Below are 13095 nucleotides of genomic sequence, written 5' to 3'. Positions count from 1 at the left end.
AAAAGACACCTGATTACATAAGAAACCATTTTATTTGACAATCAATATCAAAATGTAAATACAGACAGGAATATTGAGCAGAGAAGCATGTTTTTATGAAGTTAGTCTTGAGTGAAATGTCTTTTCTTTTGTGAACAAAAGGGTATGAAAGCCTTTAATTCAGTTAGCACTAACTCAACTAACCATGGTCTTGACCAGCAATGTACAAATTACATCAGGTGTGTTAGTGCTGGGCTGGAATAAAAGCCTGCACACCCTGTAGCTCTCCAGGACCATGGTAGGTGACCTATGTGTACTAGACGTTTGTGACTGAGGACTACTGGTCTAGGCGGCCTCATTGACCACGATGTCTCTCACTGCCTGGAAAGCCGCCACCATCGAACTCAATTGGATCTTCTCACTAGTTCCAGAGGCCAGCCGGTACCTAGAAGAAGAAAAAACACATCAAAATAAGTGTACCAAATTAGTAATCTTAATTTACATTTAAATCATTCAGCATACGCTGTTATCCAGAGGGACTTACGATGAGTAAGGTATACAATTTGATGGGTATATAACCACCATACTGAAGATATGAGCACTTACTCAATGTCTGCCAACTTGATAAGCAAGCCCATCCGAATGGCAGGAGGGAAGTCCACTGTAAGAAAACAAACACAGTTATTATACAGCATAAAAGTGTAAAAATCTCTCAAAACATGCACCATAGAATGAACTGGTGTAACGCCGTGACTTTGATCTTAGCGCGGAGTCGACCCCCCCACGAAAGGAGACACCTCTCCATGGGGGAGGAAAGGAGACACCTCTCCATGGGGGAGAAAGAGCCCCATTGTTCTTCAATGGCTTCCCCTCACACCAGGAAGTCACCCAGCTAAGAAGCAAGCCTTCTTCCTCATCTTCCTCCTTTTCAAAACGAGATTACAGACTACCGTCAAATGGCTGCAGTTTGAATGTCAAAGGAATTAGCATTGGTGGAGGCAGCCCCAAATGGTTCCCAATCAATGGAAGGCCATTCACGTTCACACAACAAAGAGATGTTGCAGAGAGTAGGCCCTGGGACCGGACTGCTACAGTGAAGACACTCAAATTTACAAAAACCTTAAAATTATTTTTTACCAAAGGATAGTGTCGAGGAGTATCTCTGATTTCCAGTGGTCCCAATTTGATTGTTTAATTATGCTACAGTATGGCTTTCACTTTGCTTTGTGTCATGAATTTCAGATTATTAACATGTAAATGTTAGTATTTACAGAACTGCAAGGAAATGACGAACATTGAAACAGGTTTTGTGACTGCACAAAGAAAGTAGACAGGTTCTGTTCATAAAGAATTATGTACATAACTAACTCAGCCAAACCTTCTTTCACACTTGGACTCAAGTGGGCGTGACTGAACTAAAGCTTGGCCAATCAGACTTTAACACAGATAAGTATACAAGCTGCTTGCATTACTGTCTTCGAATGCATTGGCGGCAAACTCATTATTCCACGTATTGATAAATTAACTGCAGTTTTTAGTGCTAATAGATCATTAGATTTGATGAAGTACCACAGACAAGCAATTCCCTCCAACTCCTTAAATCTAGGCCTCTGCATGCTCCTTTTAAATCTAGGCCTCTGCATGCTCCTTTTAAATCTAGGCCTCTGCATGCACCTTTTAAATCTAGGCCTCTGCATGCACCTTTTAAATCTAGNAGGCCTCTGCATGCACCTTTTAAATCTAGGCCTCTGCATGCACCTTTTAAATCTAGGCCTCTGCATGCTCCTTTTAAATCTAGGCCTCTGCATGCTCCTTTTGCCAAGTTTTGCATCTGTGCTTCTCTAGCATTACCTTCAGGTAGCTGAATGCGTTGCTAAAAATCACTATCCAATTTCTGTATTCCATTCAGTAAACCCCATTCCTCTATTCTGTATCATTTTACAGTTATATAAGGAGTGACGTCTCTAATATACGGCACAGAAGTGAACCAAATCCCTCAAAAAATATATCATTGCATCATAAAAGGTATCAATGCTATAATTCACAGGCCCTCTATGGTAACGCCTGATGAATCTGCCAAGACAGCTTAGTGAGAACAGAAACACATAACTTCAGAAATAAGAAAACAGGCATTCACTGTCAGGCTAAAACGTTGCAGTAGTGATACGTGCCACACTTAACACTGGCAAGCCATTTATTCTACAATGAGAACACTGGCAGCCATGGCAACCGCGAGGGGTCTCCCGGGAAACCAGAGGAAGAAAACATCACTATGCAGTTCGCTCTCCTAGTAGCTCGCCTCTCATATAATGTGCTGTATGGAGTCGGTTTAGAATAGATCTATCAACTATAGATAGATAGATAAAAGTAAGTATGGCCCTGCCCAGCCAGACAATCTTTTTTTTTTTTAAGTCCATAATCTAGTATATAATTCACACATTAAAAGACCCCGACAATTAACACATTTTCAGAAATACAACTTCAGACTTTGGGGATACAGTGATTGTACCTGTGATGCATTCAATGGAAATACCCATCCCATACAGTATGGACATCTCTAGAACCACAGCAATGTACAGGTTTACTGCCTCCAGTCCAGTCCTTACCTCTGTGGATCAGTAGGTGGACTTCAGTCAGGATGTCATGCAGGGCTAGGCCTTTCAGCGTCTTCAGCTGGAGAATCTCTGTGGATCAGAAGCTAAGGAACATCTCTCAATATCAAAGATGGGATTTGTCCTTCAGTAGAATTCCAGGAATTCATGATATTCTGACATGATCCTCTATATATCCATACATACCCGGAAACTGACATACAGTATCATCACCTAGTCAACTTTCAGATGTCTTTTTGTCCTGATCCCATAAAGGGGTGAGATTCTTCCTGATTAAATCAGGAATTTGTGCTTTTCTGACACGATCCTCTATTCATAGGCTACATCAATGAAATGATCTTTCTATACCGCCCTAATAACATCCCTGCAAAATACACCGCCCCAAGGCATTCAGAGCCACTTCCTAGAAGAGGTCGACACCACAGAGTACAAGTTGTCCTCATATACCACATATTGGAGATATTATGCTAATTTGAGATGGCTATTTAGCCATTTCTAGATACTGCAGTACTGTATGTAGACATCATACATTGGCGATATTGTTTTATTTGAAAGAGCTGCTTTGGCAATACATAAACCATTGTGCGGGAGGGGGGGGGGGGCGAGCCATTTGGTTGTTGAAAAGAGTAGGCTAAACATAACTTGTAGTAATAGATATCGTTGAAATACACATGGTTGTGGGAGAGAATAAAGGATACGGTTGTAAGCGGAAGTGAAGTCCTTGTTTAGGGACCAGTCCAGGATGTTGGCGATATCGGATCGTAGTGGGTGACCAGTGCAGGTGTACACATTATCCTCGGTGACCTTCCCATACGCCATGCTGGTGCTCTGAGAAATACACGGGAAAGGAATCAGTCAGTCATTAGAAATAACAAAAAGAAAATCAACCATAAGGAGTGTACTCAGAATCTGGGCACCGATATGGAAAATCCATATCAGTTGCAGGTTTTTTTAAACAATATACACGGAAACAAAATATAAAACGCAACATGTAAAGTGTTGGTCCCATTTTCCATGATCTGAAATAAAAGAACCCAGAAATTGTCCATCCACACAAAAAGCTTATTTATCTCAAATTTTGTGCACAAATTAGTTTACATCCCTGATAGTGAGCATTTCTCCTTTGCCAAGATATCCATCAACCTGACAGATGTGGCATATCAAGAAGTTGATTAAACAGCATGATCATTACACAGGTGCAACTTGTGCTGGGGACAATAAAAGGCCTCAAATGTGCAGTTGTGTCAGACAACACAATGCCACAGATGTCTCAAGTTGAGGGTGGATGCAATTGGCATGTTGACTGCAGAAATGTCCACCAGAGCTGTTACCAGATAATTTAAAGTTAATTTCTCTAACATTAGCTGCCCAAACTTTGTTTAAGAGAATTTGGCAGTACGTCCATTCTGGCCTCACAACCGCAGACTCTTGTATGGCATCGTGTGGGCGAGTGGTTTGCTGATGTCAACGTTCTAAACAGAGTGCCCCATGGTGGCAGTGGGGTTGTGGTATGGCAATGCATATGCTGCGGACAACGAACACAATTACATTTTATCGATGGCAATTTGAATGCACAGAGATACCGTGATGAGATCCTGAGGCCCATTGTCGTGCCATTCATCCGCCGGCCTCACCTCATGTTTCAGCATGATAATACACGGCCCAATGTCACAAGGATCTGTACACAATTCCTAGAAGCTGATAATGTCCCAGTTCTTCCATGGCCTGCATACTCACCAGACGTCACCCATTGAGCATGTTTGGGATGTGTACGACAGCGTGTTCCTGTTCCCACCAATATCCAGCAACTTTGCACAGCCATTGAAGAGCAGTGGGACAACATTCCATAGGCCACAATCAACAGTCTGATCAACTCTATGTGAAGGAGATGTGTTGAACTACATGAGGCAAATGGTGGTCACACCAGATACTGACTGGTTTTCTGATCCACGCCCCAACAGATGCATAACTGTATTCCCAGTTATGTGAAATCCATAGATTAGGGCCTAATTAACTTATTTCAATTGAATGATTACCTTATATGAATTGTAACTCAGTAAAATCTTTGAAATGGTTACATGTTGCGTTTATATATATTTGTTCAGTATAGATATGTCGTTTTTTAAATCAATAACATTGCAGCTGTGTTCATCTTCTGTTAACTTCCAAGGCTTTGTGAAATTCAGACAACTGCTTGTTGACTGCCCATTGTGCCTGGTGTGAATGTTCAGGGGGCCTGAACCTACCTAACCAGTTGAATACAATCAACTGTTTGAATACAATCAGTTTGAATACAAACAATTATTCAGCAGGCCAATAAGTATGCTAAATTATTAGCCTGTGAGGTCAGTTTAATGGCTACAGGAACAGTCATGTAATATATAGTGTACCAAACGATATCAAATACATTTTTACTTGTCACATGCACTGAATACAACAGGTGTAGGTAGACCTTACAGTGAAATGCTTACTTACAAGCCCTTAATCAACAATACAGTTAAAAAACATAAAAAAATAAGAATAAGAAATATAAGTAACAAATAATTAAAGAGCAGTATCGAATTAGTGATTTTGGTGCCCACCACTAGCCAATACATTTAGACCAGCAATAAAAACGCAACACTGTGATGCAATTAATCACATTTAGCTACACACTGGTAGCACTCCTGTACCTGCAGTATGTTGAGGGATCTTCTCATGTCTCCTGATGATAGGGTCACAATAGCTTTCATTCCATCTGGAGTTACATCAATGCTGCAGGGACAAGAGCAGACATACGTCTCTGATTAAAAGGCAATAATAAAACCCAGCAGACATTAGTCTCAAGTAAGTTTCAAGTTTTATTTCTCACATGTACAAGTACAGTGAAATGCTTAACTTGCAAGCCCTTAAAAACAGTATAACAAAAAACATTAAAAACACAGAAGAAATAAGAGATTTTAAAAAAAGTATAATGTATCAGAAGAATGTAAGCTATATACTGGGTCAGTGCCAGTACCAAATTCCTTGAGGAACACGGTGATCTACCATCTGAAGCTCCCGACCCCCACTCACTTCCCCTGACCCACAGGCCCCACTCACCTCCCCTGACCCACAGGCCCCACTCACCTCCCCTGACCCACAGGCCCCACTCACCTCCCTTGACCCATTAACTCCTGAGCCCCTCACCTCTCCTGCTGGATAACAAACTCCAGCCTGGGTATCATCTGGTCCTGAGACAGGGGTCCGAAGCGGAACCTGGTGCAGCGAGACTGCAGGGCTGGGATGATCTTAGACAGGTAGTTACAAATCAAACAGAACCTGGTGTTCTCTGTGTACTTCTCAATGACTGTAGGAGAGGAAGAGAGAGGTAGAGGGAGAAGAGAGAGGTAGCAATAGGAGTAGAGACCGGCAGGGAGAAATGGATGTCAATGATTTGACGTTCAGTGGGCATATGCTCATTAAAATGTTGTAATGTAGAATATAAAATGGGAACTGTTAAATCAATGACATCTATTACAAGCAATTGTAGCACATTAATATTCTAAATAATCAGGCTAATATGCGGTACCCCTCCCAAATGCATTTAACATTTGCTTGTTGTCTCATGTCCCATGTTGCCGTAAGCAGATCCTTTCATCAGTGAGAATTACTGGTTAGCTCGCAGGCAGCTCATTTGGCCAGTTGGTACACAGCAGGTGAAAAACTCAAAACAGATGGTTACCTCGCCGCAATGCATTCTGGGCATCCCGGGTCATGGCATCAGCCTCGTCCAGTATCACCAACTTGAAACCCTTCCTGGAAGACAAAGAAAAATAAATAAACACTAATTTTGTCAATTGCAGTCAGGGTTGTCTAAGGACACGGGTACTTGCAATCCTCCTTTGTTTCCTTGTCCTCGCTGAAAAGACTGGGAACCTGATTGCAATATGGTAGACAACTACTGGTAGATAAGAGACCTACTTCTCTACAAATACAAACCTGTCAGTGACTGCAAGGAAACAGAACCTTTTGAAGTATTATTCATTATTGTCATACTTGAATATGGTCCTGGTGCTGGCAAAACTCAGGATGGGTCCTCGTACAACATCGATACCTCTGTCGTCTGACGCATTAAGCTGCAAATAAATAAATGTATGCATTATTGATGCACCCGAGAACAGTTATGTATGCCGCACACTAACATTGAATGTTAAGAATCAATATTGCTCACTGGAAAACAAGACAACCCTCAAGTGCAGTGTTATGAGCACAGCATTTGTCTTTGATAATTCTACATCTCAGGGCTGAGTTGGTACGTACCTCCAGGACCATAGCGTTGAACTCCTTCTCCTTGTAGAGCTGCTTGGCAGAGGCTAGAACAGTAGATGTTTTCCCTGTGCCTGGGGGTCCATAGAACAAGAGATGCGGCAGCCTGTCCTCACTGATAAATTTCTGGACTGAAAAGAGAAAAGGATTGGTTCCGACAAATATGTTGTTACATATGCACTCATGCAACAACAACAAAAAACACAACTATAGTTCATTTGAGCATGAAAACATTATTTAAAAAAAATTCACATTTGAAATGAATTGTTGTTGGAATGGATAAGGGTCAGGTTTTCTACAGCAGCAGTTCCATCCCTGTTGTTTCAAAGACTGAAAAAAATATACTTACTGGTGCTTAATATGTCCTTGTGAGAAATCAAGTCATCTAGGGTCTGTGGCCTGTATTTCTCAACCCTAAAATAAAAAATATAAAATGTCAGACAGCATCGCGCATGCGTGGCTACATTGTAAGCAGGGAAGAGGTGGTATGCACGAACAAACAAGGCAACTAAAATACAAATCACAACACTTTGCTACACCGTATAGGCAGGGGAAACATATTAACACAATGATTGAGGTTTGGCAAGCCTGCTAATTAGGCCTGCTAACGTAGCTAGCTAGCTAGTTAATTAGTTAGCATGCTTGCTGGCAAGAAATAAGCTAGTTAGTTAGCTGACACCGGCTAGCTAGTGGACTCAATTTACCACGGCAAATTTCTTGACTGCAACGGTATCTTGCCAATCGATGCCATTTGAATCGATTCAATTTGTTCTCCAATTTTCACCAATATATTATCCAAATGGCGCGCTTTACTTCAACAAAACGTGCTTTACATTACGATACACAGTTTACGGCAGGTTTGCAACCAATCGCATCCGTTGTTTTACTGTGGGCGGAGTCAAATTACTCTTTATAATATTTCGCGGCATGCTGCCATTTCCTTTTCCGTCGACGTTCCTCTCCAAGTAGCAGCTCTTCTTGTTCAGTCCGCAAAAGACAAAGAAACATGTCCGACGAAGGAAAACTTTTCGTCGGTGGCCTGAGCTTCGACACCACAGAGCAATCTCTTGCAGAAGCGTTCTCAAAGTATGGAAATATCTCTAAATGTGATGTCATCATGGACAGAGAAACAGGAAGGCCTCGTGGATTCGGCTTCGTAAAGTACGACAATCCCGAGGATGCGAAGGACGCTATGGATGCAATGAACGGCCAGTCTCTCGACGGCAGAACCATCCGTGTGAACGAGGCAGGCCAGGGCGGTGGTGGAGGTCGTGGAGGTGGCGGTGGATACAGAGGTTCCCGAGGTGGTGGTGGATACGGCGGTGGAGGTGGATATGGTGGAGGCGAGAGGAGTTACGGTGGTGGCGGAGGAGGCCGCAGCTATGGCGGAGAAGACCGAGGATACGGAGGTGGTGGTGGTGGTGGTGGTGGATACAGGAGCGGTGGAGGCCGAGGCGGGTACTCCTCTGGTGGCGGATACAGGGACAATCAATAGGTTGGGCCCAGGAAGGCTACGGAGACCGTTCTAGGCCGGGGATCCTACAGAGACTGCTAGCTCTACAACAGTTAACGTTATGCTGCACACGAGTAAAACTCCGATTCAAGATCATCCCTTGGCTGGCTGTATTTAAAAGATGCGCTCCTCAAGAAATGTCCACGTGTTGTTGTTGACCGGATGACTTTTGTAGTCCTATTCTGTGTTTAATTAGCTAAGTTAGCTTGCTAGCTAGCTCGAGCGTCTTTCAATTTAGCCACGTGTGTCGGCCATTCATTTCCAAACCATGTGAAAAGTTCATGTTCTCTTGCCCAGTAACATTCCACCTTTGTACTTTCTGTTTGTATCCTCAACATTATTTTTTGTGTCAATTTTGGCTTTATGGAACCTATTAAACGATTTCTTTGGAAAAACAAGTTCTCCTCATGTTATTAGTGTACCTGTTTTGTCAATCCATACAATGACTCGTGTTTGTGGTTGAATTTATTCTGCTAAAGGCCTTTAAACGCGGCAATCCGCAGTTGCAACCACAGGGCCACCCCCTCAGTACAGAACTGCAGGATGGGTATGGGTCGATATAACCACGCAAATTAATAGACTGACGCAAGGACTGACCACGATCGGAATTGTTTTAAATGATGTGCAAGTAGTTTAAAAAAAGCTTTTGAAGTAAACACGTTACATTCAACAGTCGATGGGTGCATAATTTTATGAATCCAAAAATGGATGTCGCAACTCCAAATTGCGTCGTAAGACTAAGGTGTGTCGAAAGACTTCATAAAATACTTTCGGTAGAACTATGTTCGCCCACAAACACGAATATAAGAGTATGTATATAGCTAGCTATCTTAAATGACCGCGTTTTCACCAATTTAAGTATGTGATTGTACGGGACTGGATACGGAAGTAAAGCGGAAGCAGGCGTCGCTTTCGCACAACTGAAAAGTGGTTTCCACTAGAGTGCACAGCCACAAAGTTAAAATGAGCTTTATCGTAAAGGCCCATGAAAATAAAAAGTTGTTTTTTGGTCTGAATTTAGGTATAAGGCTATTAGTGTGGTTAAGGTAATGCTAGGGTTTAAAACATTTGAAGATACATTGTAGAACTAGGCAGGATTTATGACTTTGTGTCTGTGGTAACTTGACGACCGCGTAATATCAAGAGGGCACATTTTATACATTTTCAGTTACACAACGATTGTCGAAGGCCGATACCAAGTCAGTCGTTTGTTTGTCATTTCTAAATATATATTTACCCTAATGCCAAAACAAAGGCTTCTAAAATTAAGAAATAAATCCCTCTGTTCAAATCCAAGTTTATCGGTGGTATACGCAGTTTTGCAGATGTTATCGCAGGTGCAGCGAATTGCTTGTTTCGAGCTCCCACAGTGCTGCAATATCAAGCAATACAATAATACACACATAATCAAAAAGTAAGAAAAATAAATTAGACATCAAAACGAGCAATACCAGTCTGGAATAGAAATAAATATATGAATGTGAATGGTGTGTATAGACAGTATGGACAGTATGTGAATAGAAATGGTGTGTACAGCAGTAGTTATATAGGATTAGCCTTGACTAGAATACAGTATATACATATGAAGTGGGTAAAACAGTATGTAAACATTATTAAAGTGACCAGTGTTCAATGAATATTTACATGGTTGTCGAGTGGCGCAGCGGTCTAAGTCACTGCATCTCAGTGCTTTAGGTGTTACTACAGACACCCTGGTTTGATTCCAGGTTGTATCACAACCGGCTGTGATTGGGAGTCCCATAGGGCGGTGCACAATTGGCGCAGTGTCGGGTAGGTCGTCATTGTAAATAATAAATTGTTCTTAACTGGTTTGCCTAGTTAAATAAAGTAAAAATATATATATATAAAAATATAGGGCAGCAGGGTAGAGTACCAGGTGGTAGCCGGCTAGTGACAGTGTCTAAAGTTCAGGACAGGGTACTGGGCAGAGGCCAGCTAAGAGTTCAAGATTTCCTGACGTGAAAAGCAACCCCCACGGTTGATTTTTTGAAATTTTTCGGACAAATAAGTAATCTGTGCCATTTGGATTGTACAGAGAGGTAGGTATCAGAATAGTATTTTGGAAAAACCTGACTCTTGGGAAATACATGCATCTACATCTAATAGCATCTAATATACATCTAATAGCACTTTCCTAGAAAACATGCTCTGCTTATCAAAAAGTCTGAGTGACATGAATGTTGTTTTTAATATAAAAATATATATATATATAAAAACCTAAATCAAGTCTTAGAACATGTCAGATATGATGTCTACAGTAAATGAGACACGACTGAGTGACACAAAAACACATCAAAGAGAATGGTTGTTTTATTGTCGGTTTTGTCAGAATATTGTAGGCGGCTCAGAGTATTGTAAGAGGCTCACTGTATATAAGCCCTTATGATTGGCCATTATTGGCCTTATGATCACACACTGTACAACACATAGACTGTACAGTGTTTCTAGTGAACTCTAGAATAGGATCTGTGTGCAGTGTAGCCTATAGAAGCCAAACAGCTATATTTTTCATTCTGTCTTGACACACAAAGCACCAAGCCTGTTCAGTCCAGCAGCGAGACACAATAATGCTGCCTGTTGACACAGAGGAAATGTCCAAAATCTCTGGTTCCACACCACCGGCCTCATTCAAGTTGACCCGCAGGTACAACACAAAATCTTTCCCCTGTTTATTTCACCCCACCAATAGAAGAGAAAATGCTGTCATAAAATAGGCTATAATTCAGTGAGAGATGTTTGCCCGGCCTACTCAGTGTCATTCAGCGTTCTGTAATTTAATTTAGACAGACAGACAACTGTTGCAGTTCATTTGGAGTATACAACCATAACACATGTAGCTATGGTTATTTTAGTGGTGTGTGTGTGTGTGTGTGTGTGTGCATGTCTGTGTGTGAGTCTGGCAAGATATCTACAAGTAGGCTTAAAAGGGCACATGTTAACAGAATAGCCTAAATGTGTCTAAAATTATCCCAATTTTGTTCTCTGAAAAATGACCAAAAAAAGTATTCAGACCCCTTCCTTGACTTTTTCCACATTTTTTTACGTTACAGCTTTATTCTAAAATTGATTAAATAAAAAAAATTCCTCATCAATCTACAAACAAAACCCCATAATGACATCACAATACCCCATAATGACATCACAATACCCCATAATGACACACAGTACCCCATAATGACAAAGTGAAAACAGTTAAGACATTTTTGCAAATGTATAAAAATTTAAAAAATATTTACATAAGTATTCAGACCCTTTGCTATGAGACTCAGAATTAAGCTCAGGTGCATCCTGTTTCCATTGATCATACTTGAGATGTTTCTACAACTTGATTGGCGTCCACCTGTGATAAATTAAATTGATTGGACATAATTTGGAAAGGCACCCATGTATCTATATAAGGTCCCACAGTTGACAGTGCATGTCAGAGCAAAAACCAAGCCATGAGGTCGAAGGAATTGTCCGTAGAGCTCCGAGGCAGGATTGTGTCTAGGCACATATCTGGGGAAGGGTACCAAAAATGTTTCGTAGCATTGAAGGTCCCCAGGAACACAGTGGCCTCCATCATTCTTAAATGGAAGAAATTTGGAACCACCAAGACTTTTCCTAGAGCTGGCCGCCCGACCAAACTGAGCAATCGGGGGAAAAGGGTCTTGGTCAGGGAGGTGACCAAGAACCCAATGGTCACTTTGACAGAGCTCCAGAGTTCCTCTGTGGAGATGGGAGAACCTTCCAGAAGGACAACCATCTCTCTAGCACTCCACCAATCTGGCTTTTATGGTAGAGTGGCCAGACGGAAGCCACTCCTCAGTAAAAGGCACATGACAGCCTACTTGGAGTTTGCCAAAAGTCACCTAAAGACTCTGCGTATATGAGAAACAAGATTCTCTGGTCTGATGAAACCAAGATTGAACTCTTTGGCCTGAATGCCAAGCATCACATCTGGAGAAAACCTGGCACCATCCCTATGGTGAAGCATGGTGGTGGCAGCATCTTACTGTGGGGATGTTTTTCAGCGGCAGGGACTGGGAGACTAGTCAGGATCGAGGGAAAGATGAACGGAGCAAGGGTACAGAGAGATCCTTGGTGAAAACCTGCTCCAGAGCACTAAGGACCTCAGACTGGGGCGAAGGTTCACCTTCCAACAGGACAACGACCCTAAGCGCACAGCCAAGACAACGCGGGAGTGGCTTCGGGACAAGTCTCTGAATGTCCTTGAGTGTCCCAGCCAGAATCCGAACTTGAACCTGATTGAACATCTCTAGGGGGACCTGAAAATAGCTGAAGAAGACTCGAGGCTGTAATTGCTTTCAAAGATGCTTCAACAAAATTCTGAGTAAAGGGTCTGAATACTTGTGTAAATGTGATATTTACGTTTTTTATTTATAAAACATGCTTTTGATTTGTCAATATCGGGTATTGTGTGTAGATTTGTGAGGGGATCTAATCTTAATCCATTTTAGAATAAGGCTGTAATTTAACAAAATATGTAAATAGTCCTGATAACACGTTAAAATCCTGATGTGGAGCTGATGATGGAGCATATCGATAACGGAGTTCAAACAGTGAACTCACTCTCACTGCACTGATGCACATAATCTCGCGATAACTCCTCCCCCACGCAGCATCACTCGGCGGTGGTGCCTCTCCTCCCGCTGCTTCCGTGGGCGATGCGATCCCCTTGCT

General features: G+C 41.9%; 2 protein-coding genes across 2 annotated transcripts; one reads left to right on the top strand and one right to left on the bottom strand.

Moving 5' to 3' along the window:
* Positions 1-13: 13 nt before the first annotated feature.
* Positions 14-7733, bottom strand: rfc5 (replication factor C (activator 1) 5). The gene is made up of 11 exons (XM_023978365.2): positions 7583-7733; positions 7228-7292; positions 6873-7009; positions 6609-6688; positions 6295-6368; positions 5760-5919; positions 5264-5345; positions 3290-3419; positions 2586-2663; positions 586-640; positions 14-424 (listed from the first exon to the last, which is right to left on the bottom strand). The coding sequence occupies exons 1-11, from the start codon at positions 7627-7629 to the stop codon at positions 325-327; spliced, it is 1008 nt and encodes a 335-aa protein (XP_023834133.1). The 5' UTR covers positions 7630-7733; the 3' UTR covers positions 14-324.
* Positions 7734-7803: 70 nt separating this feature from the next.
* LOC111957522 (uncharacterized) lies at positions 7804-8789 on the top strand. The gene has a single exon (XM_023978366.2). The coding sequence runs from the start codon at positions 7885-7887 to the stop codon at positions 8371-8373; it is 489 nt and encodes a 162-aa protein (XP_023834134.1). The 5' UTR covers positions 7804-7884; the 3' UTR covers positions 8374-8789.
* The last annotated feature ends 4306 nt before the right edge of the window (positions 8790-13095 follow it).

Source organism: Salvelinus sp. IW2-2015, linkage group LG33 (genome assembly GCF_002910315.2).
Source record: "Salvelinus sp. IW2-2015 linkage group LG33, ASM291031v2, whole genome shotgun sequence".
Lineage (NCBI taxonomy): Eukaryota > Metazoa > Chordata > Actinopteri > Salmoniformes > Salmonidae > Salvelinus > Salvelinus sp. IW2-2015.
Note: the sequence above shows the minus strand (reverse complement) of the source record. Positions and strands in the feature narration are given on the sequence as shown.